Source organism: Trifolium pratense, linkage group LG6, assembly GCF_020283565.1.
Source record: "Trifolium pratense cultivar HEN17-A07 linkage group LG6, ARS_RC_1.1, whole genome shotgun sequence".
Classification (NCBI taxonomy): Eukaryota; Viridiplantae; Streptophyta; class Magnoliopsida; order Fabales; family Fabaceae; genus Trifolium; species Trifolium pratense.
This window is the reverse complement of record NC_060064.1, coordinates 17921474-17945137: the sequence shown is the minus strand read 5'-3', so window position 1 is coordinate 17945137 and position 23664 is coordinate 17921474. Positions and strand designations below refer to the sequence as shown.

The following is a 23664-nucleotide window of genomic DNA, read 5'->3' as shown; positions in this document are numbered from 1 at the left end:
AGAGGTGCGAGAGAATTGCTAATGATGGCCGGTTGTATCTTCATATCACCCAGAAATACATATTTCAAATGTGTTGCCAGTACTTTCAATTCTAAACCATTGGGTGATGACACACCCTCAACTATGGGGGGTCCTAGGCTCCAAAGTAAGATACTCGTATTGTTTTGGCCACCTAGCTATTTCACATGTTTCTAGTTGGTGTACATTTTTCATTATTTCCATATTTTGTCCTATCTCTTCTTTTCCAATGGAATTAACAATTACCTGATCAATAGGCATACTAGGTGACTCTAGTATCCTCATTATGAAACTTAATTTGAGTTCACCTAGTTCAACAATCAACATCAATTAGAGCTCGACCGATTGCCAAGAAAGGTCTTCCAAGAAGGAGCGAAACTTCAGAGTCTTCATTCATATCCCTAATCACAAAATCAACTAGGAATAAAAGATCATCAACCGGAAACTATATTTTTGCATCATTCACTTGTTTTCAAATTCACCCCTATTATCAATTTAGTGTCATTCTAGTTCGGACAAATACCAACAAAGAGACAAATTTGATTAAAATTTTACAATTTCATCGACCATTTTAAAATATCAATAAAGTGAACCACTAGATAGATATTTTATTACAATTTCAAAGACTTAGGTATTTACTCATTGAAGACAATTACTACATGTACACATTATTTACCATTTAGATAAATAAGTGTTTTATAATTAAAGCTTACATATGATTGTAATCACGGTAATTCGAGTTATCACAAGCTTGTGTCGGTATTGCTTATTGTAACCATAGAAGTTTATAACTTAATTAAGATTTTTATGTTAGGGGTTTGCCAAGTTTTTCATTAGACACATAATGAAAAATAATGTCACACACTTGGAATACATTTGATCCGCTAAAAAATTGAAAACTAAACAACATTTTTTTATATCCTATTTTGTCCCTCATTGAACTATGGAATAACTTTAACTTTTTGTCCAAATTACAAACTATCAAAAATACCAAAATGCCTTTTTTATTCTCCAACATAAAATCTAAAAATCTTTATCTCATCAGTACAATTCTATTTTGTCTTGTACTATTTATTTTGTCATGTTATGTCTAATACTTATTGTTTAACGAATTAAACAGATCCTTGAGGTGGCAAGAGCTTAATCTTGTAACCTTAAGTTGTCGAGATTGAATCTCGTCAAGGATGTTGTAAAGTTGTCAATAATGCCCCTTGAATTAATAATAAAAAATTTCCACTTCCCCAATTTTGTTAAAAACAATGTCATCTGCTCAATCAAATCTATAATAATTGTGACAAACTAGCATATCACACTCTCTCTACTAGATTACTACTATACTGATACAATTTGCAAAAATTGGAGAGGTCAATGTGTAGTAGCTAATATAGGTCACAATTAGTTACAATGTATGGACAAATTTTACATCCAGATTCTATTCTACGAGTTTGAATCCACAAAAAAAAAAAACTATCCTAACCAACTACTTGATTAACTAGTATGTGCTGTCGCAAGTGACAATTCTATTCTCCTAATCTGTATCAGGATACCCCAACCGCTTTGTTGGGGGAACTATAAATATAAACTCCACAACACAAGATTCTCTTTTCTGCCAGTTATACCTGAAGATCAAGAACAGCTTCTCCTGCAGCGAGAAAAGACACAATCATCACTAAAAACATGCTACTGTTAACTGATATTAAAACTCATTTGATGCTGTTTAACTTATAAAATTATTCCAAACCCAATCAGATAAAAGGTTCATGCTATGATTAGCTGTAAAAGGTTAGGTACTGGATATGGAATGCATGGAGATCAAAGGACACTATCAGTGGGAGCCAATAATGAAACTGAAGTGGTTAAGTTACTGAACTATGTTTATTAAAGAAATTTGGGAATTCCAAATTTCTAATTGGACAAGAGTCTGGAATAGAAAGGTTCTAAGTGACACATGATCATTCATTCAATTAAAGTCAGATAAAGGTTTCTCCTTAACATATTATTTTACAAAAAAGAAGAGGCTAGAGATACATTTAAAACTTTCTTGCAGCAACTTACCATGCATTCTCTTGACAAAACGTTCAAACTCAATGAAGTTTTGACGTTCCATCAGAAGTGGACTGAGCCTCAGGTATGTAAAGGATGAAAAGTGCCTTCCATCTGGATCATTCATGGGCTTGGTATTATCCAAAACCTTGTTATAGCTAACTCTGTTTAGGCAAGGAAGTGAATTCTCACTGACAACTGGAAGTCCAACATCCCACCCGGCATTCAACACCTGCAATGCATAACCACAATGTGTATTTTAGATCATACAACTTTTATACTATAATGTATTTGGCACATCCTAATTTTTTCTGTAATAGAAGTATAGAACAACAAAGACCAATTTTCTATTACTTTCTTCCTAATGTAATTGCTTATATAAGAAACAAATTATATAGAAGATAAACTTAAGTATTAAATACTAACTTGCCAAACTAATCGCTCAGGATCAGCAAATGGCTCCGGAAAACCCTCATGTTGATTCAATGTGTGCAGGTCAACACAAGCAATGTTTAAGCTAACTCCATTTCTCTTTAACATTGCAACAATTGCAGCATAGCCATCACGATTGCATGGATTATAATACCCAGCAGTTAATTCAGCAGCATGACTAGCAGTCTTGTACCACCAGTAAATACCTGATAGCTGCATAGAAATTAAAACATATCAAATTGTATAGAAATTAAAACATATCAAATAGATTGCACAAGGCCATGGCACACCTGCAAAAACTAAAAATGAAGTACCTACAAATGAAGTACCTAATAGGGCAAGCATTACTGTAGCATTGATTTTACAATTCTAGTTTTTACATTGAGGGACAGTAATGTTCAAAAAATGTATTAGTTTAGGAGAGTTGTTTTTGTGAAGATTATCGAAAAAGTAATATTATGTAGAGAATATTTTGACCCAAAAATGTATTACTAGAAGTTATTTTCTAACACCATGCTAGTTTTATGCGACAAATGATGCTTAAAAACATTGAAATTAATAGCCCACATAAGTGGAGGACCCCATCAATTAAAAACTCCTTATCGTACAAAAAACCCATTAAGGTTACAAGAACAAAGAACAACAACCAAGCCTAATCCCACTAGGTGGGGCTCAGCTACATGGAACAAATTACGTCATAATGCTCTATCATATTTTTATCAAAACCATTGACTTCTAGGTCTTAATTGATAGTTTCTCTTAATAGTTTTTCCTGGTTTTCCATTGCCTCTAGCAATTAGGTTATCCTCCATCTTACTCTCCTTGCTGCGGATTCTATAGGCCTCCTCCACACATGCCTAAATTGAGATTCAAACCATCTTTTCGCAATAGGTGCTACCAGAGCTCTCTCTCTCTCTCTCTCTCTCTCTCTCTCTCTCTCTCTCTCTCTCTCTCATTCCTAAACAAACAACAGCCGAAGCCATAATCATAAAGGTGGAATCAGCAAAAATTCATTAAGTTTACCATAAAGAAAACAATTCAAGAAGCTATTTTTCTAACAGATCACAAAATTATCTTCACATTACAATTTTGATTATCTTACCTTTGCAGCAATGCAGGATCCCTCAAAAGCTAATTTTGCCAGAGAAAGTACTCGGTTTCCATGATCAACTAAAGCCTGAGAGTACCAGTTGAGAAAAAACCTACCATAGAAGCCATCATAATCGCCCCCATCGCAAAAGAAACCTGTTTCGTGTGGCTGAGAATTATAGTTGCCCACATTATCTGGCCCTCTTGCCCAAATAGTGTGCCCTCTTGCTTCTGCTGCTTTCCTAAGATTTTTCAACATATATCGATCATAGCACTGCACAGAAGTGAAAAAGATGATGAGCAAATTGATTAAAAAGGTATTTGAGCCTCTGAGGTGTATGCATAGGCAAAAGGACATCAGCAACTATAAGTGAAGAATAAAAGACAGAGATGGGGCTCAGCATAATGAGGATTTTCTTGGTTAAAAGAATTTACTGGAACGCAGATATTTGAGCAAAGGAGGCATTCACAATGAAAAACTGAATCTGAAAATTATCAGATTTCGATAAAAAAAAAAATTAATACACTTGAGAAATGAAGAAAAAAAACCTTGATTTTTAATAAAAAAGTATATTTAAGGAAACAATTACCTGGAATTCACCAACACCAGGATATCTCCAGCCATGCTTTACAGGAGAAGATGGGTATCTTAGCTCTCCACATGGACCTAGTCCAACTTCAATCATGGAGATGAAGCCATCCTCAAAATACTCGTCAAACTCTATCCGGAAACTTCTCATGAAATCAAAATAAACCTAAAAAAGAGTACAATACACAAATGGCATGCCTTAATTTTATTTGTATAACATAAAACGGAAAACATGTCTCCTCTCACATTCTTGAAAAGCATCTGATAAATAATTCAAATGAATCTATTCAGAGGAAATGTGATTTATGGCTAACACCATAATATGTAATATAGGAGGGATTAAAGCATTTTCCATCATGATTTAATAATTACTTCAAGCTCGGTTTACAGATGTCTACACTGATGACATTTCATTACCATACGCAAAAATCCATTTCATACTAAATGCATTCAGTAGTAGACTAGTAGTAGTAGTAGTAATAATAATAATATAACAACAACAACAACAACAACAATAGTTGTTAATAACAACAGAAGCAAACAACAACTAAAACAAACAACCATAGTTGTCATAGTTGTATTATAAAGTCGTTATTACCTCCACAGCAGTCCGACCTCTCAAAACACGTTCCTTATCTATTCCCCAAGAGAGACATTCAGGGTTGTGTCTTCCCTCTCTATCTGTGAAAAAAATATCTGGATTGCTCCTACCAATTTCAGCAACCCAGTGGGGTAATGGAATACAAACATCATCACCAAAATTGCCTCCACATTCATGAAAAGACATGACAACCTAGCCAAATGTAAACAAGACAACTCACTATGAAAGCCAGACTGAATCAGCAAGAGAGTTACCCACAATGATTAAAGTAGCTTACAAAACTCACCTGCAACTTAAGCTTAAGCTCATGCACCATTTGAAAGAGTCTCTTGTAACCATTCCAATTATACTCTTGTGGAGCATGTGCCTCCACTATTCCCCACCAGCAGTCTACCATAACACCGTCAACATTTGCTGATTTTAACACCTTCAGCTGCTTTAGTAGACCATCCGGATCAACAAGCTCACATTTAATATTGATCACCCCCAACTGTCAAACATATAGATAGAATATGGTATATGATGTTAACTGGCGTATACAGATAATTTCCAATAAGAGAAATTATTTATTTCGCTTAACATACATTTAAAAAAAATCCCAAACAATATATTAAAAAGACCAATATATTTTTTAAGCATAACTACTTACTACAGGCATTTTAAGAAACCAAGAAACAGAACTGAAAAGAAAATGAAAAATAAGAATAAAATCATAGCTCACCGGCAGCATCACATAAACAGGAACATATGGGGTCCCAGCAAAATCACGTTCTGATAATCTGGGTGGAATGTCAACAATCTGCAAAAAATAAAAAGACGTAACACAATGCCGAGAGACTTGCCTGCTTAAGGCACCATGTTGAAATTATATGCAAAATAAAAAAGGAACAACATGCCGTTTTGGATAATCCTTCTTGTTGCGCTATCATTTAAAAAAAAAAAAAAAAAACTATAGGGACTGATTTTCAATGATAAACACTGGAGATTAGCACTTACTACAAGAACAGAAAATGGAGAAAAATAAGAGATAAATCCAGAGTTCTGCATTAGAACAGAACCTCTAGCCTAAAGTCATTCCACTTATTCCTCTAAATCCATGCCTACCATAAACTATCTATCCTTCCCTCCTATATTCTCCTTCTCCCCAAATGAGTTCACCCCCCACAAGTCTTCACCAGCTCAAAATTCGTTATGCTTAAAACAACATAAACTTTCTCTTTAATTTCTATTATGTACCCCTCATGGACCTCACCCATGTGTTTATCCTTTTATTTCCCAATCCTTGTAGCACATCTAATGGATTAAGTTGGAAAAATATGAAAGAGGTCAAGTGGGTCACATTGACAGTGCAGATAAAATTCACAAAGCAAGTAAGATGTGAAATTTTCAATAGTAATTTATTCATTAAAAGTCAATTTAACATGCTCTGCTTATTAAATGCATGAGTGAAATTTTGATATTGATATGGAAAGAAAGAATAACGTAGCTACTAGATCATTCCATCAGCATATCACAACAGCAGCCGGAAAAAACTTATTTCTAAAACAAACAGTAACAGGCCAATCATTCTAAAACAAATCAATAAGAGGCCAATCAACTTCATTAAATACCTGCTTCTCATTAATGGTATCTATTGAACCACCAACCACAGGAGGATTGTCTCTCTGAGCTTCACCATCCCCCACCATAGATGTTTGAGACCGGGAACTTGAGGATAGATCATAAGGAGATGGAGATGGAGCTGGTACGAAAACACCTTTCATTGGACATGCATTATACTCTAAAGGGCTGCCATAGTCAGAAGCAACCCCCTTGAGGGAAACAGATGGTGGCTGTTGGGAAGGCACATGGGATGATGACGAAGTAACAACTGCAGAATTGCCACCAGCAGGCATCTGACCCTGTAAGGTTGAGAAGAAAAGGTTCCAATGTGGGAGTTTTTCTGAGATTTATCAGAACTGAAATTTGCAGATAAACAACAGTAATAAGATATGCAGATACAACCATAAAAAAAAAAAAAATTGCAGATACAAAATGGTAATAAGACATTTATAAGTACATATAATTAATGTCTACACTACTGAAGTTAAATATTTTCTAAACAATGGAGCCATCCAAAACAAATGTTGATTAGGGTTTTTTGAAGAATAAACAAAGTGCGGAAAAAATTATCAGGCCGTAGTCCCCCCCCACCCCCCCTTCATCGAAAAACAGCAAAGGATGCCAGCGGATGCACACCAAAAGTCACAAAATGCAGCTTTAAGTCTTAACAGATAATTACCTGAGATCTTGAGGGAAATGTAGTTCCATCTGGAAGAACCACCCATCCAGCTTCCCTTGCAAGAGCAGCAATGACATCATTAATGTCAGCCCTAACTCTAAGATTATAATTTCCATGCCTGCGAAGCCCTGCCAAGATCCTTGCAGTGATAGCCCTCCGGCGCCTCTCTCTTAGCTTTGTTCTCTCTTTCTCTTCTACCGGTCTAGATCTTCGAGTGCCTCCACCCGGAGAGCCTACTTGCTCTTGAAACAAGTGGTGCTGCTGAAACCTACTGTCACCACCAGCTCCAGTTCCCATCCCACTCCCACCATCAATCTCGACCATCCTTGAAACATTTCCAAGCACACCTCCATTTTCGTCGTAATCTTCATCCTCATCATCCTCGCCTTTCATACCCATTCCCATTTCTTCTTCATCATCCTCACTCATTCCAACCAGCCTTTGCATATCAGTTGCCATAATCCCAAATCTAAACTCTCAATAATTCAATTCAATCTAATTCATAAATATCCTAGGGATTCTGTTGATGTCCAAATCCATCAAAATTTATCAATGGCCTCCATTTAAAACCTAAAAAATCATGTCCAAATGAATTCCACTGGCTGCACAATAACGCCACCAGGTGAAAATGCACTCTTTCCTTAAATTGCTTAAATTAAATTAAGCCTTCATAGGTAATTTTCTTTTTTTTTAAAAAAAAAGAAAAGAAAATATCAAAATAGGATACTTTTGTATATGTAATTAGTATATGTAATTTTCTTTTCCATAATGAGTCATGCTAATCAGTATCAGCATACCAAAAAAGGAAACAAATGACAAAATTAACGATGAGAGATGATAAGTTTTTACATATTTAAGCCATTGAATGCACAATTTACCAGATAAAATTTCCATTTGAATATCATGAACTAGTGCCAGGGACACTGTTTAGCATTTTCCATTATATTTTCTCTTCCCCAAAATCATTTTAAGCTTCCATACCAAAAAGCACATAGCTACTCTAAACTAAATGTACCACAATTAGTATTTTAACAATGCATCTTTTTCCTATCCAAAACCACAGCAAAAAAAAAAAAGAAATACAAAAAAATGAAAATATCGCGTGGATTCATCATAAATCAGCTCGAGGTTACCTTCGAGATCGAGATCATGATTAAATTAATGAAATTCCCCGTCGATCGGTCTCTTCCTTGCAAGATCCTCGAGAGCTCCGTCGTATAGCGATATTCCCGGCGACCGGCGCGGAGTTCCAGCTCGGATCGGAAGAAAATGAGAGGAATCCTGGAGGATCTAGATCCGGAGAGGATGACAGCGGCTCCGGGAAGATCCGGCGGCAAGAAAGAGGTGAAATCTGGCCGGCGGGGAAATGGAAGCGAGCGTGCGAGTGAAGCATGCGAGATGCGTCTCACGAGGTAGGGTTCTCGCTCGTGTCGAGTGTGCGGAGACGAGCGTGTTTGCGAGGTGCACGTGTAAATTAAAAAAACAAACTAAATCACTTGGTTTATTGATTAAATTTTTTAATTTTATTTTGGCCCCAAAATTAATTTTTGTTACGTGCTTTTGTTTAAATTTTAAATTTTTTTATTTTTTTCATCATGTCTAAAAAAATACAGAGATGTTATAATAAATTGGAAAATCAACAAAATTATCTTGAAAGACATTGGTTACTATTAATGTTGAAATATCTATCTATAATGTCAACTTAAAATAGTAATGTAAAATTATCAATGTAAATGTCAACTTGCAATAGTAAATCTAAGTTAATGTATTCATAGTTTTAGTAGTATAAATACCACCCTTTGGATCATGTAAAAGACACTCTTGAGAGCAATAAGTAATCTCATAAAACTTCTCCATTCTCTCCATTCTCTTCATTAGTATAATATATATTTATAGTATTATAACTACATTAGTATTTAATATCATTATATTAGTCCTTTAAGAATACTTAAATATTTGATTTTCTCAACACGTTATCAGCACGATCGTTTCTATCGGAAGTGATTTACCACCACTAGGTATATATCATCTATCCTTATTACTTTAATCTTATGATAATTATAATTATTATTCGCCCCGTTATAGAGAACTGGCAATTTGTCAAGTGATTTATAACTAGAGTGGCTATTATTATTATTATTTTTATTACTACTACTTTACCCACTTATTATAGAAAACTCACAACTTGTCAAGAACTTTATAATAAGTGTGAATATTATTTAAGTTTTGTGTGGAGGTCTAAAATCCCCATAATATCACAAAAGATAATTTTTGATTAATAATACTAATTTCCATGGAGGTGTTCAAAACCCCATCTATATTACTAACTTTCATACTTAATGGAGGATTAAAACCCCATATCTATAACTAACTTTTATACTTAATGGAGGTATTCAAAACCCCATCTATATTACTAACTTTCATACTTAATGGAGGATTAAAACCCCATATCTATAACTAACTTTTATACTTAATGGAGGTATTCAAAACCCCATCTATATTACTAACTTTCATACTTAATGGAGGATTAAAACCCCATATGTATGACTAACTTTTATACTTAATGGAGGTATTCAAAACCCCATCTATATTACTAACTTTCATACTTAATGGAGGATTAAAACCCCATATGTATGACTAACTTTTATACTTAATGGAAGACTAAAATCCACATCTATAATATTGCTAACTTTAATTGTTAATGGAAGACTAAAATCTCAGTCAATAATATTATTTCACGAGAGACTCATAATTAAGATTTTGAAATTTGATATTATTTAAAGTTATTATCATATAACTTTACATGTTGTTCTCTCCATTTGTGCATCTTAAGAGCTAGATGATTTTTAACACACTTAGAATATTTTTACTCATTCCCAACGGTAACAAACAATAAAATTTAACACTTTTCTCATATCCCCTAACGGCCACATAACGGCCATGAACAGTAAAAGCTTACATTTTTCCACTATCTCCCAACGGCCACAAACCCAACGGTAACGTAACGGACACTTCATAAAATTCACCTATAAATACTTCACCTTCACTCATAAGTTTTCATACCATTCTCAAACTTTTACTCATATTTCCAAAATGTTTAAATTTTTTCTTATGCTTATCACTCTACTTGTCTTTATGTTTTTCATCTTCTGGATCACCAAATATGAAGAATTAGGAGAACCTTTTATAATAGTAACAATATTTGTTGTTTTACCATTACTAGTATTAGCCTGGTTTATTAGCTGATAGAATCATGGTTTTTGTAATCGTAGCTATTGAATAAAATAATTTATTTTTTTTGTCATTGTTTATACATTAAAAATTGATTCTGTTCTTTTGTAATTTAGATATAAACATGTCAAACGTTAAGCATCATTTCAAAATTCTAAACATAACCGGAGATAATTACATAACATGGAACAACAACTTAACTGAGTACCTTGCATGTGAGGGGCTCGATAAAATTCTAGAAGGAGATAATGCAGAGGTGCAAACAGCTGACTCACAGGAATTAGCAATGAAAAAATCGAAAGTAAATCGGATAATTAAACACCACCTTGATGATGGATTACAAACAGAATATTCAAATGCCAAGGATCCCAAAATACTATGGGACAAACTTAAGGCAAGATTTGGACATCAGAGGAAAGTCCTGTTACCTTCATTAATGGATCAGTGGAACAAATTAAGGTTCCAAGATTATAAAAGTGTTGTTGCATATAACTCTGCCATGCACCAAATTATTGCACAATTAAAATTTTGCGGTGTGGCTATAACTGAAGAACAGAAATTGGAAAAAACATTTTCAACTTTCCATGCATCCCAAGTATTGTTGCAACAACAATATAGAATGAGGGGATTTACTGAGTACTCTGATTTGGTCGCAGCTCTTTTGGTGGCAGAACAAAACAATGAGCTCTTGATAAAAAACCACCAGACACGTCCCACAGGAACAATAGCATACCCTGAAATAAATGCAACAACATTTAATCGTGGGCGTGGTGGCCATAATCATCATAAAGGACGAGGGGGTAAAGCTCATTTTGATGGTCGAGGCAGAAATCACGGTCGAAACCACTTTCGTGGTAGAGGTCGTGGACGAGGATATGTGAATAATTATAGGCCTCCTAAATATGACCAAAATAATAAGAATCATCAAGGTAAAGGTAAATATATCCAAGAAGGTCCCTCAAGGAACCGTGATGATATCTGTTTTAGATGCGGAAAGAATGGACATTGGTCTAAGACGTGTAGGACACCAGAACACCTGTGTAAAAAATACAGGGCATCTGTTGAAGAAAAGGGAAAGGAAGTAAATTTTAATGAAGTTGAACCCAATAATGATACTACCTACCTTGAGGCTGCTGATTTTGTTGAAGAAGAAAATGAAATGAATATGAATTAAGTAACTAATTAAATAAGTATTTGAATAATGTGTGGTGTTCTTGTATTACTTAATAATATGTGTGACTTGTGTGGTGTGCTTGAATTATTTAATAATATGTATGACTTATGTGGTGTGCAGTGTGTAATATTTGGTTATTGAATAATAATGTTGAATGTATTATATTGATTTATTGTTTTCCTATCTTTAATCTTGATTTTATTTTAAGAAGGTCAGACATGGAACATGGCAAAGACATTTGCATCCCGGACAGTGGAACTACCCACACGATCCTCAAAAGTAAGAAATATTTCAATGATTTAAATTCTACTAAAGGTGTGATAAATACTATCTCAGGACCTGCTGATTTAATAGAAGGGACAGGTAATGCTATGTTCATGTTACCAAATGGAACAAAATTTGTCATTAATGATGCTTTATATTCTCCTAAATCAAAGAGAAATTTGTTGAGTTTTAATGACAAATATCGTCAAGGGTTTGACACTGAAACTGTAACTGAAGGCAATATGAAATATATTAATATTACTACTAATGTTTCTGGAAAGAAGAAAACCTTAGAAAAGCTACCAAAATTGCCTTCGGGATTACATTATACATATATACATAAAATTGAATGTAATTTGGTAGTAAAAGAAGACCCCAAAACTATGATTTTATGGCATGACCGTTTAGGTCACCCTGGCTCAACAATGATGCGAAAAATAATTGAAAGTACTCATGGTCATCCTTTGAAAGGTTTAAAGTTTACAAAAGAGGATAAACCATGTGAAGCCTGTTCTCTTGGAAAACTAATAACAAAACATTCACCAGGCAAAATTCATACAGAATCACCTGCATTTCTTGAAATGATTCAAGGTGATATATGTGGACTTATCCATCCACCGTCTGGACCATTCAGATATTTTATGGTATTAATTGATGCATCTAGTAGATGGTCGTATGTTTGTTTATTGTCAAGTCGTGATATGGCATTTGCAAAATTTCTTGCACAAATAATTAAATTAAGAGCACAATTTCCTGATTATACTATAAAGAAAATTAGACTTGACAATGCTGGTGAATTTACATCAGAATCATTCAATAATTATTGCATGTCAGTAGGAATCACTGTTGAACACCTTGTTCCTCATGTGCATACACAAAATGGCTTAGCTGAGTCATTAATAAAACGTCTTCAATATATAGCTAGACCATTAATAATGAGAACTAAGCTACCAGTTACTGTTTGGGGTCATGCAATTTTACATGCTGCAACACTCATCCGTCTAAGGCCGAGTGCTGATCATAAACACACCCCTTATCAGCTTGCAATTGGTAAGGAACCAAATATTTCCCATTTAAAAATTTTTGGTTGTGCAGTATATGTCCCAATAGCTCCACCACAAAGAACAAAAATGGGACCTCAAAGGAGATTGGGAATATATGTAGGGTATGAATCACCGTCTATTATTAGATACCTTGAACCTTTAACAGGTGATGTTTTTCAGGCAAGATTTGCTGATTGTCATTTTGATGAAACAAAATTTCCAACACTAGGGGGAGAAAATAAACACATAGAAAATGAAATAACATGGTATGTACCATCTTTATTACATTTGGACCCATATAATAAATCATGGGAAGAAAATGTAAAGAAAATAGTACACTTACAAGATTTAGCAAACCAACTGCCAGATTCATTCACTGATTTGAAAAGAGTGACAAAGTCACATGTACCAGCTATAAATGTCCCAGCTAGAATTGATATTTCAAAAACAAATGATGTAGCAAGTACATCCAAGGCACGCTTGAAGCGTGGCCGACCTATGGGATCCAAAGACAAAAATCCCCGAAAAAGAAAAGAAACAGAAAAGGTGAATATGATTGAAAGTGATCCTGAAAAGACACTAGATAACAACAAATCCATGATTGAAAATTGTGCTCTCGAAGAAGCACAAAATGATGACAATGAGATCATTAATAATGAAGCTGATAACAAGAATGATCTCGAGATTTCAATAAATTATGTTAATACAGGAAATCTGTGGAGCCGAAAAGGTATGAACATTGATGAAATATTTTCGTTCTCAATTGCATGTGAAATCATAAACGAAAATGATGATCCTGAACCCAAAACTGTGAATGAATGTCAAAATAGACATGATTGGAAAAATTGGAAAGATGCGATAAATACTGAGTTAAACTCTCTTAAAAATCGAAAAGTATTTGGACCCATTGTGGATATACCTGAAGGTGTGAAACCTGTTGGGTATAAGTGGGTCTTTGTAAGAAAACGAAATGAGAAAAATGAGATTGTAAGATACAAGGCTCGTCTTGTTGCACAAGGTTTTTCCCAAAGACCAGGAATTGATTATGAGGTAACATATTCTCCTGTTATGGATGCCATTACTTTTCGTTATTTAATTGGTTTATCAGTGTTTAACAAATTGGACATGTATCTCATGGATGTTGTTACTGCTTACTTGTATGGATCACTTGATAGTAACATATATATGAAAATCCCGGAAGGATTTAAGATGCCTGAAAACTCAAAACCCAGAGAGACGTATGCAATAAAGTTGCAGAGGTCATTATACGGGTTAAAGCAGTCAGGACGCATGTGGTATAACAGACTGAGTGAATATTTATTTAAAGAAGGCTATGTAAATAATCTTATTTGCCCTTGTGTTTTTATAAGAAAAACAATATCTGGTTTTGTAATAATCGCTGTCTATGTTGATGATTTAAATATCATTGGTACCAATAAAGAAATTAAAGAAGCAAGAGATTACTTAAAGAAAGAATTTGAAATGAAAGATTTGGGGAAAACCAAATTCTGCCTTGGTTTGCAAATTGAATATACTAAAAATGGTATATTGGTACATCAATCAAACTATACAGAAAGGGTATTGAAAAGATTCAACATGGACAAAGCCAACCCTTTGAGTACCCCAATGATGGGCAGAACATTAAATGTTGAAAAGGATCCGTTTAGACCTAAGGAAGAAAATGAAACAGATCTTGGCTCTGAAGTACCATACCTCAGTGCCATTGGGGCACTCATGTACCTTGCCAACTGTACAAGGCCTGATATAGCCTTCGCAGTGAATTTACTAGCAAGATTCAGTTCATGTCCTACAAAGAGACATTGGAAAGGAATAAAACATATTTTTCGATATCTCCGAGGTACTTCTGATTTTGGTTTGTTTTATTCTAACAATACAAAACCAGTTTTACTTGGTTATGCAGATGCAGGATATTTGTCAGATCCACATAATGCTAAATCACAGACTGGATATGTGTTTACATATGGTGACACCGCAATATCATGGAGATCTCAAAAGCAAACACTTGTAGCAACTTCTTCAAATCATGCTGAAGTAATTGCCCTCCATGAAGCTAGCAAAGAATGTAGATGGTTGAGATCAGTAACTCAACATATCCAAGGAACGTCTGGTTTATCAACTGATAAGAATCCAACAATTTTGTATGAAGACAATGCTGCATGTGTTACCCAGATGAAAGAAGGTTACATCAAAAGTGATAGAACCAAACACATCCCTCCAAAATTCTTCTCATTCACACAAGAGCTAGAAAGAAACAAAGAGGTTGATATTCAATACATCCGTTCGAGTGAAAATGTGGCCGATCTCTTTACAAAGGCACTTTCTACATCAGTATTCAAGAAACACGTACGAAGTATTGGAATGCGTCACCTTCGAGATCTTTGAAGAAGAATTACCTATGCTTGGTTAAGGGGGAGCATAATGTTGTACTCTTTTTCCCTTATTGAGGTTTTTATCCCAATGGGTTTTTCCTAATAAGGTTTTTAACGAGGCAGCACATGTTCCCATCACAATCTCCTCGACCAAGCTTCAATAAAGCACCATGATAGATATTTCAAAGGGGGAGTGTTATAATAAATTGGAAAATCAACAAAATTATCTTGAAAGACATTGGTTACTATTAATGTTGAAATATCTATCTATAATGTCAACTTAAAATAGTAATGTAAAATTATCAATGTAAATGTCAACTTGCAATAGTAAATCTAAGTTAATGTATTCATAGTTTTAGTAGTATAAATACCACCCTTTGGATCATGTAAAAGACACTCTTGAGAGCAATAAGTAATCTCATAAAACTTCTCCATTCTCTCCATTCTCTTCATTAGTATAATATATATTTATAGTATTATAACTACATTAGTATTTAATATCATTATATTAGTCCTTTAAGAATACTTAAATATTTGATTTTCTCAACAAGAGATTCTTTTTTGGTGATTTTAAAATAACTTAAAGTTACTTATCATTTCACTTGAGCCAATATTTTCCCTACCTCAGCCTTACGGACTATACAAATGTGTCACTCAATCGATAGTTACATATTGACCAAGTCAATCTTTTTTTTACAAAGAGTTGTTGGATCACAAACTTACAAATAAAATTCAATCAAGTTGAGAAGCTTAACACAAGTGCACTCAGTTCACTCGATAGTATACTGATCCAAGTATTTAATTCAGATATCTAGGAGTGAGTGGTTAAAGAGTTGTACAATAAAGACAAATGTAGAATGAATGTTGTAGTGTAAAGTCTTCCTCTTCAAAGGCACTCAAATATGCTATTTATAGATCTCGTTTGCTCTGAGTTGCGTGGCCTCCAAGTATGTCTGATGTGGAGCCAAAAACTAGTCGTTGTTCCTTCAAAAGATAGATCAAATAAAGTTGATGAAAGAGAGTAACACTGCAGAAACATTCTCAGACTGTTCTTCAAGATTTATAAATGATGAGCGTGGATGTGAGCATACAAGAGTTGTATTAAGTTTTTTATTTTTTTGTCAATTAGCTTAGTGGCTAGAAAATCCACTTTAAAGGTGAATAAGTGGAGTGACCCGAGTTCGAACCCAGGCTCCTGCACATATAGTGTGATGTCCCTACCAACTGAGTTAAACTCATGAGGACGAGTTGTATCAAGTTGTTAATCCTTGCCCTCTAAGGAAAGACGTTGCAAAATAATAGTTATATTCAAAGTATAACTTTTGTAGACAGCTGGATATGGATGATAAAAGAATGTGCATAAAATTGTATAAAAACAAGAACATTCTCGCAACATTCTCGCAATGTTCTCCAGAATTTTGCTGATATTTGGCCTAGATCAAAGAGGTTGTTGCTTGGTCTTCGAGATAGCTATTAAGAGTAGAAGAAAATAGTTGAAGCTTCTTATCCAGTTACTATTCAAGTGTGTTGCAAAAATACAACTAGCTTCCTTCTTCGTAAGAAATGACATGGGAGAATGTTCATCAAATTGTCCTTGAGAAGTACAAGCCAACTATTAGTTCAGAGTTGTTGTCTAACTCTCATTGGTCCATAAAATGTTTTCAAATAATCTCTTGTGGGAGCATGTAATCTTGAGAATTTATGTGTCAAAGACAAGTTAATGTTTATTCCTTAAACATGACCAAAAGAAAAACTTTCTTATGTTACCATTTAATTCTTAACTTAAATGACTTATTTTATGTAGAGATTCTATGAAATAAAGTCCTTGCAAAAAGTGTTTCTTTGTCACTTGCTCAGTTGTCATGAAATTAAGTGTTTATGTTGAGATATATTTTTGTATGTGTAAAAGCATGGACCAGTTTTCATAAACTTGTAGTTTTCAACAATTTCAAAGAGAATAATATATAGTGAATGAACTTTTATTCCTGTCTATATTAATCACTCAAGAGCACTCATTAGATCACAATAAAATTAATCACTCAAGAGCACTCATTAGATCACTATAAAATCAGAATTCATTTAAAATATAATTAAGATATTTTTTTTTTTGTTAATAGACGAAATGACAAAAATATTGAAAACTCACACACACAAAATAAACTAACCAGAATTTTGATATTTATTATCTTTAAAACATCAAATTGAAATTTTGCGTGAACATATAACAAATGCACCAACCCACAACTTTGCTACTACAAACAAAGAGCAAGTAAAAAACTATTTCTAACTAAATCCGAATCAAATCAAACCAAGCGGAACGGTAAATTAGCACCAGCAAAGCTCTTAATTTGTATATTGAAAAGAGCTTCAGATGCATTTATTTAAGATACAACTACCATATATTCTTTGTGATGTTCATGAAATATTCATGAATCAAATAATACATACTCTGACAGACTATATATTTATTGTGAGAAATGGGTTGCACGTTTTTGCACATTCAAGGGAATTTAATTTTGCATTTTCATGATTAATTAGTTCTTATTTGATCTTAAATTAAATAAGCATGTGTACCTCCACGTAAATCTTATAATTTTAAGTTTAATTAGTTCTTATTGTCAAAAAAAAAAAAAAAATTAGTTAGTTCTTATTTAATTTTAAATTAAACACTGCCCCCGAGCCAGATTAAACTGGTGGTGAAAAACCAAAAAAAGTTAAACACTGCTCCGTCCTAAAATATACTGTAAATGGAAAAAAATATTTTCTTATCTCAATTTTTTTTTAAAAAAGAAACAACTGTTTATCTTTTTTATAAAAGAAAGTTTTTGTTTATTCTTATAAAATTAAATACAAATTACATTTAATTTTTTATCCATGAACAATAACCTATAAAAATTACTTTTACATCTTTTCAAACAATTTATTTTTAAAAAATATACTCTAAATTATTATATTTTGATTTTTTTTAATATTATAATTTGGAATTGAAGAAATATTACATAGGCAGCTGCAATACAATGGTTTGTGGTATTTTTTAAGACACTAGGTTAGCTATTGTGGTTAGGAATTTGAATAGTATGCATGAGGTCCTAGGTTCGATTCTCATCGCCAATATTGTAAATAAATAAATAAAATACAATGGTTTGTGTTTCACATGCATGTGCAAAATAACATTTTTTTTAATAACTAAAATTAAAAAGAATCGTGGAGATTAAATGTCATTAACATAATAAAATGAATACCTTTTTATTATATATTTAGTTAATTACACTCAATGAGAGGTAAACAGACAATAAGTTACCCGCTAATTCTTTTATATGTCAAAAGGCCCGTTTTAATTAGATTATTTTTGAGATTATGCAATATAAATTAGATTTTATGTTATTTTATAAGTTCGCACTAGTGAAAATTGTATTTTTATAAACTATTTTATCATAAACTATCTTGACAAACTTAAAATAATACATAAAAATTGCATAAGCTCAAAAATAAACTAATTCAAACCAGCCAAAAATCAATCCTCTTTAAAACTATATTTTTAGGAGACAAAATTACTATGACTCTTTAAACTCTTTTTAAAAGATTCATAGTCTCTAGTGCTTAAAAAACCAAAAGTATCAAATACAAATAGTATAAAATCATGTTGATTATCATAACACGATTACTCATGTGTTTGGCCATTTTACTTGAGATAACTTTGAGGACCATATGTTTTACGGTAAAATCTCAGTCGTCAATCCTACAAGTGGTAAAATAGATTGTTCAAGAAATCGACTTTAAATTCTATCTGAAAGAATCTATCGACCAAACTTTAGGATACTAAGACCATAAAAAAAAGAAAGAAAAAAAACTAAACAAATATCATGATAAATTAACAATTTTAGAAATATGATTTATTTAGTTTAACGAGCTTAAATTTTAAGCTCAAATACGATTCATTTGTTTCATAAACTAAGTTCAATAAATTTATTATCTAATAAAATCTCAAACTAATTTTGAGTTGATTTGATTAATGTCGACTCTAATTATACCTCCAAATTCAAAAGACAAGTCTAATAGCTTATAAAAAAAAAAAAGACAAGTCTAATATTTTTTAACTATATATTGCTGCTGCTTTTTTTTGGGGCTATTATTAAGTAATTACTAATTCAAATACATTTGATATTTTCTCTTCGGGCCCCATTATATCTTTTATACCTCCCAATATTCTAATTTTGCCTTTAATAAAAACTTCGGTTCGCAGAAACCGAAGTTTTTTCTAGTTCAAATTCAGGAAAATTTCGGTTAACAGAAAACGAATTTTTTTTTCAAGGCAAAAAAAATTCGGTTCGTAGAAACCGAAGTTTTTATTGAAGGGCAAAAAAGTAAAATCCAGAGGGTGAAAAAGAACCATGGGGCCTAAACAGAAAATATCAATACATTTTTTTTAAAATGTGAACTAATATCCATTTATTATAACCACATGCACAACAAGTCTGAAAGAAAGATTCTCACATGTCATCTTCATTTTCAAAATAATACACACTTTGCATGCCTTTGAATCTAACAATAATTTGGCCATTTCTGTTTCTGCAACTTGGTCTTTCTTATATATTTAATAATTGAACTATATGATTAATCACATTGTTATAGTAGCAGCATGAAATTGAAAAGGCACATTATTTTTTTTTGGTTTTGTTCAAACTCTGCTTTCTTTCTTTTTGCATGGAAATTCTTCACCTAAGAAGGTATAAAGTTAGGAGGGAACTGTTTCAAACATTGTTAACTAGTTAATGTTTAAACTTCAAATTCAAATCTACCACATAAAAAAGGTAAAACATTAGAAAAAGAATGTTTGGGACCGTTGCTGCTTTTTTTTTTACCAACCGTTTGTTTTGAAGTTTTAAATTTCAGTTAGTTTTCAACCTCAAAAAGTTGTCCAAGGTTGCTTTTTTCCTTCACAGTCCACAACCCTTTACTGCGTTTTTCATTGAATTATTGAGTCTCAGTAGTAGTAGTAGTAGTAACAGCATTGTTTTAAGAGCTTTTGCTTTTTAATTTGCTAGAAAACAAGAACATTCAAATTTTTTGCTTTTTCTTTTTAATCTCTCCTTTTTTTCCCCTTTTGTTTTTCTATATCTATAGTTTGATTTCAATTGAAATTTTATTATAGTTTAAGCTGAGGTTTAATTTTATGTCAAGCTTTATATCATAGTATGTGTGAAAGTGATTATAACAAAAATGGCTTAAATTTAGAGTCCACAACCACAATTTGACTCATTTACCCTTCATGTTTATATATGTGCAGGTGTTAAGGAAGTTCCATTGATTACATATTCTTGAGCTAAGATGGATAAATCATCCAACTTTGGTGATAACTGTGATGTGAGGTATCACCTTTCACCTTCTATGGATCATTCAGTTAGTGAAACTCCTCCTTTTTCTAGATTGAGTGGTGATTCTTTCGGATACTGCCGAGTTTGGACAAGCTCAGACGCGTCAAATTCAAATTTCTCTGACACTCTAGATGATAGCAGCTATGCCAGTGAACCTTCGCCTTTGCCTTCACCTTCGCCTTCTCGGTGGAGGGATGTTAAACCTGGTCTTTCTAGGCTAGGAATGAAGCTGCGCAAGCAATCAGTCGATGATAAACTCGATGATAATGATCTCTTGGATTCAGGTTTGTTTCCATAGTTACTTGAGATGAGAGCTTTTTTTTTCCTCTTAGAATGTCGGTTAGTTTGCATAGTTAATTGTGAACTTTTCTTTTTAGAATATGCATGATTCTATCTACAAAACCTAATGCATGAGGATTCCACCGGATGTACATAGTCTTAATTATCCCTGCAAGCGGAGAGACTGTTTCCAGGATTTGAACGTGTGATTCGACATCACAAATCTATATATAGAAGATAATAAACTTAATTTTGTTGACATGATTAGGTGAGCTTGAAATGATGAAGGAAAGATTTGCAAAACTTCTACTAGGAGAAGACATGTCTGGTGGAGGAAAAGGTGTTTCCACAGCAGTTACAATCTCAAATGCCATTACCAATCTCTATGGTAATTCTTTTTATGATTCAACATTATCAATAGCATAATATGATTAAAAAAAAAGGCTATTAGTTTGTCAAATTATTTGTTACTGAACATGTTTCGATTACGAATTTCTGCAGCAACAGTATTTGGACAAAGTTTAAAGTTGGAGCCGCTGAAGCCAGAGAAGAAAGCCATGTGGAAAAGGGAAATGAAGGTTCTTTTATCAGTGTGTGATTACATACAAGAATTTGCCCCAACTGCACAATATTTAGAAGATGGCACAATTGTGGAGGTGAGTTTTGTTTGCCAAATGATTTATTTACGCAAATGTCAGTATATTAGTTGTTATTGTGTTAGTAATTTATCCTTCACCAAGGTCTGAACCCTGGTTCTATAACTCCTCAAAATCGTTCGACTCTTAGCTCAAACCAGTTGAGCTAAAATGATAATGAAACTTGTTTGTCATCACTAATATGATTGTTCTCTTTCAGATGATGAAAAGCAGACCAAGGTCAGATATCTATATCAACCTCCCTGCACTACAGAAGCTTGACACAATGCTTATAGTAAGAGAAAACCTCAGTTGCTTCTTTCATGTAAGAACTCAGTTTTCCGTCAAGTTCTTGTGGCTGATAAACATGAAAATGTTGTTTGCAGGAAATATTAGATTCTTTTGAGGATACTGAATTCTGGTATGCAGAGAATATATCAGCAAGTTCGCCTCGTTTACGCGCAGCCTCATTTCGGAAGATTGTTACAAGGAAAGATGAGAAATGGTGGTTACCAGTTCCCTGTGTTCTCCCTGGTGGCCTCTCTGAGAAGTCAAGGAAACACCTTACAGAGAAAAGGGATTGTGCTAATCAAATTCATAAAGCGGCAATGGCAATAAATAGCAATATTCTTGCGGAAATAGATATTCCAGAAACATATATAGATGATCTTCCAAAGGTTAGTCCTCGTTGTTGAATATCATTCGAGTTTTAGAAAGTCTTAATCTGAAAGTAATCTCAGAATAAGTCTGCATTTCTTTTTTTCCAGCTGAAATTCTATTGCCAAGTGATTGAGGATTCCTTTAAATGTGACCCTATAAGACAAATGTCTTGGAATTTATCATCAAATTTGATAAGCCTTTTATGGAAGCCAATAATAGCAGCTGAATCTTGTAGAAAACGGGACGATATAATTTCATATAAGGTACTAGTAGCATGTAACTTCCATGAGATGCATTAATCTTATGTTTATTCCCTTGAAATTTAGTTATAAAAATTCCAAACTAATATAATGTTAATGCATTATAGAAGAATTGTTTTCATGCTACTAGTATAATGCACTCACTTTCATTCACATTTTTTCATCAAAAATGTCTGAAATTTAATCTTACATATATTTTGTTTTTCAAACATTAATTTCTTCAGAGTGGAAGAGGAAGTCTAGGAGACACAATTTACCACTATATGTATACTGCTGACAAGTTCTCGCCTGATCGCCTTCTTGACTGTCTCAAAATAAGTTCTGAGCATGAAGCACTCGATCTAGCAGACAGGGTCGAATCATCGATGTACACGTGGAGACGTAAAGCTTGTCTTAGCCATTCAAAGTCATCATGGAAAGAAGTAAAAGATCTGATGGATGACACCGATTGGAAGGACAAAAACTACATCTTAGCTGACAGAGCTGAAGCTTTGTTGTTTAGCCTCAAGCAAAGATATCCTGAACTTTCACAAACTTCTTTGGATACATGCAAGATCCAATACAACCGTGTAAGTTTAGACTTCTTCCCCAGCTTTAGCAATATCCACTTTTGACTTAGTATAAACATACAAAAGAATAAGATCGAATTAAATTGAGATATTTGAATTTATCAAATGAACTCTTTTGCAGGATGTGGGGAAAGCAGTACTAGAAAGCTATTCAAGAGTTTTAGAAGGCCTAGCATTTAACATTGTTGCTTGGATTGAAGATGTTCTGTGTGCAGATAAATCAATGACAAATAGAGAAGTCTAGAAACCACAACTGGGTTATACAACTTCATCACAACAATGCTTCTCTTCCATTCAACAATCTTATTGTAAACCAAGGATTTGGGAGAATTTAAGACAGTTAGTACTTGGTAGATGATGTGTGAAAATATATTATTCACTTGCATCTGTGTGAAGCTCATTTGTCAACAGTATATAGAAGACAGTGTCAACATTCAGTTGAATTTTTAAGCATGACTTCCAACAGACACACCACAAATACACACTAGGAAATATCAGTTAAATTGCTCAACTCTGGAAATTTATTTGATTTTGGGCGCTAGAACTAATAGCCGATCTAATTACATCAAAAATTTAAAACTGTTTTTTCTCTAGACTAAACACAGCTAGGTTTATTAGGTAAATTTTTCCTTTGATTTTGACATGTTTATAAATTTTATTCAAGTTCTATTTTGGTGAACCAAAATTACCTCCAAATTTCGCCTCATCACATCGATCACATAATTAAAAAG

The 23664-nt window shown here is 33.3% G+C and overlaps 3 protein-coding genes across 9 annotated transcripts; 2 read left to right on the top strand and 1 right to left on the bottom strand.

The window, feature by feature from the left end:
* Positions 1 to 1234: 1234 nt before the first annotated feature.
* Positions 1235 to 8546, bottom strand: LOC123888817 (beta-amylase 7-like). 3 transcript variants are annotated; one of them, XM_045938005.1, is made up of 11 exons: positions 8187 to 8546; positions 7054 to 7655; positions 6383 to 6673; positions 5494 to 5571; positions 5059 to 5262; positions 4770 to 4964; positions 4173 to 4337; positions 3596 to 3856; positions 2488 to 2706; positions 2074 to 2293; positions 1235 to 1660 (listed from the first exon to the last, which is right to left on the bottom strand). In XM_045938005.1, exons 2-11 carry the CDS (start codon positions 7510 to 7512, stop codon positions 1632 to 1634), a joined length of 2121 nt encoding a protein of 706 aa, XP_045793961.1. In that variant the 5' UTR covers positions 7513 to 7655; positions 8187 to 8546; the 3' UTR covers positions 1235 to 1631. The 3 variants fall into 3 exon arrangements, with proteins under 3 accessions (XP_045793961.1, XP_045793962.1, XP_045793963.1); XM_045938006.1 differs by having other exon boundaries at positions 7054 to 7735; positions 8187 to 8525; XM_045938007.1 differs by having other exon boundaries at positions 7054 to 7623; positions 8187 to 8525.
* Positions 8547 to 10408: 1862 nt separating this feature from the next.
* LOC123891850 lies at positions 10409 to 11599 on the top strand. Its single transcript, XM_045941732.1, has 2 exons — positions 10409 to 11425; positions 11579 to 11599. The coding sequence occupies exons 1-2, from the start codon at positions 10409 to 10411 to the stop codon at positions 11597 to 11599; spliced, it is 1038 nt and encodes a 345-aa protein (XP_045797688.1).
* Positions 11600 to 19847: 8248 nt separating this feature from the next.
* On the top strand, positions 19848 to 23613 carry LOC123888734 (rop guanine nucleotide exchange factor 3-like). Of its 5 annotated transcripts, none has more exons than XM_045937888.1 (9): positions 19848 to 19966; positions 20443 to 20814; positions 21078 to 21197; positions 21311 to 21465; positions 21665 to 21739; positions 21831 to 22121; positions 22212 to 22367; positions 22589 to 22933; positions 23055 to 23555. In XM_045937888.1, exons 2-9 carry the CDS (start codon positions 20484 to 20486, stop codon positions 23175 to 23177), a joined length of 1596 nt encoding a protein of 531 aa, XP_045793844.1. In that variant the 5' UTR covers positions 19848 to 19966; positions 20443 to 20483; the 3' UTR covers positions 23178 to 23555. The 5 variants fall into 5 exon arrangements, with proteins under 5 accessions (XP_045793844.1, XP_045793846.1, XP_045793847.1 ...); XM_045937890.1 differs by lacking the exon at positions 19848 to 19966 and adding an exon at positions 20063 to 20078; XM_045937889.1 differs by lacking the exon at positions 19848 to 19966 and adding an exon at positions 20304 to 20348 and having other exon boundaries at positions 23055 to 23613.
* The last annotated feature ends 51 nt before the right edge of the window (positions 23614 to 23664 follow it).

What these genes read in the sequence shown, in the direction of transcription:
- LOC123891850 (XM_045941732.1), top strand. Translation starts at nt 10,409, where the DNA reads ATGTCAAACGTTAAGCATCATTTCAAAATTCTAAACATAACCGGAGAT. An exon ending in ACCTTGAGGCTGCTGATTTT is followed by an intron (nt 11,426 to 11,578) that starts GTTGAAGAAGAA and finishes TGTGGTGTGCAG; the next exon opens with TGTGTAATATTTGGTTATTG.
- LOC123888817 (XM_045938005.1), bottom strand. Translation starts at nt 7,512, where the DNA reads ATGGCAACTGATATGCAAAGGCTGGTTGGAATGAGTGAGGATGATGAA. An exon ending in AGCTTAAGCTTAAGTTGCAG is followed by an intron (nt 4,965 to 5,058) that starts GTGAGTTTTGTA and finishes ACATTTGGCTAG; the next exon opens with GTTGTCATGTCTTTTCATGA. An exon ending in CTGGTGTTGGTGAATTCCAG is followed by an intron (nt 3,857 to 4,172) that starts GTAATTGTTTCC and finishes ACTTCTGTGCAG; the next exon opens with TGCTATGATCGATATATGTT.
- LOC123888734 (XM_045937889.1), top strand. Translation starts at nt 20,484, where the DNA reads ATGGATAAATCATCCAACTTTGGTGATAACTGTGATGTGAGGTATCAC. An exon ending in AGCTTGACACAATGCTTATA is followed by an intron (nt 21,740 to 21,830) that starts GTAAGAGAAAAC and finishes TGTTGTTTGCAG; the next exon opens with GAAATATTAGATTCTTTTGA. An exon ending in GCAAGATCCAATACAACCGT is followed by an intron (nt 22,934 to 23,054) that starts GTAAGTTTAGAC and finishes ACTCTTTTGCAG; the next exon opens with GATGTGGGGAAAGCAGTACT.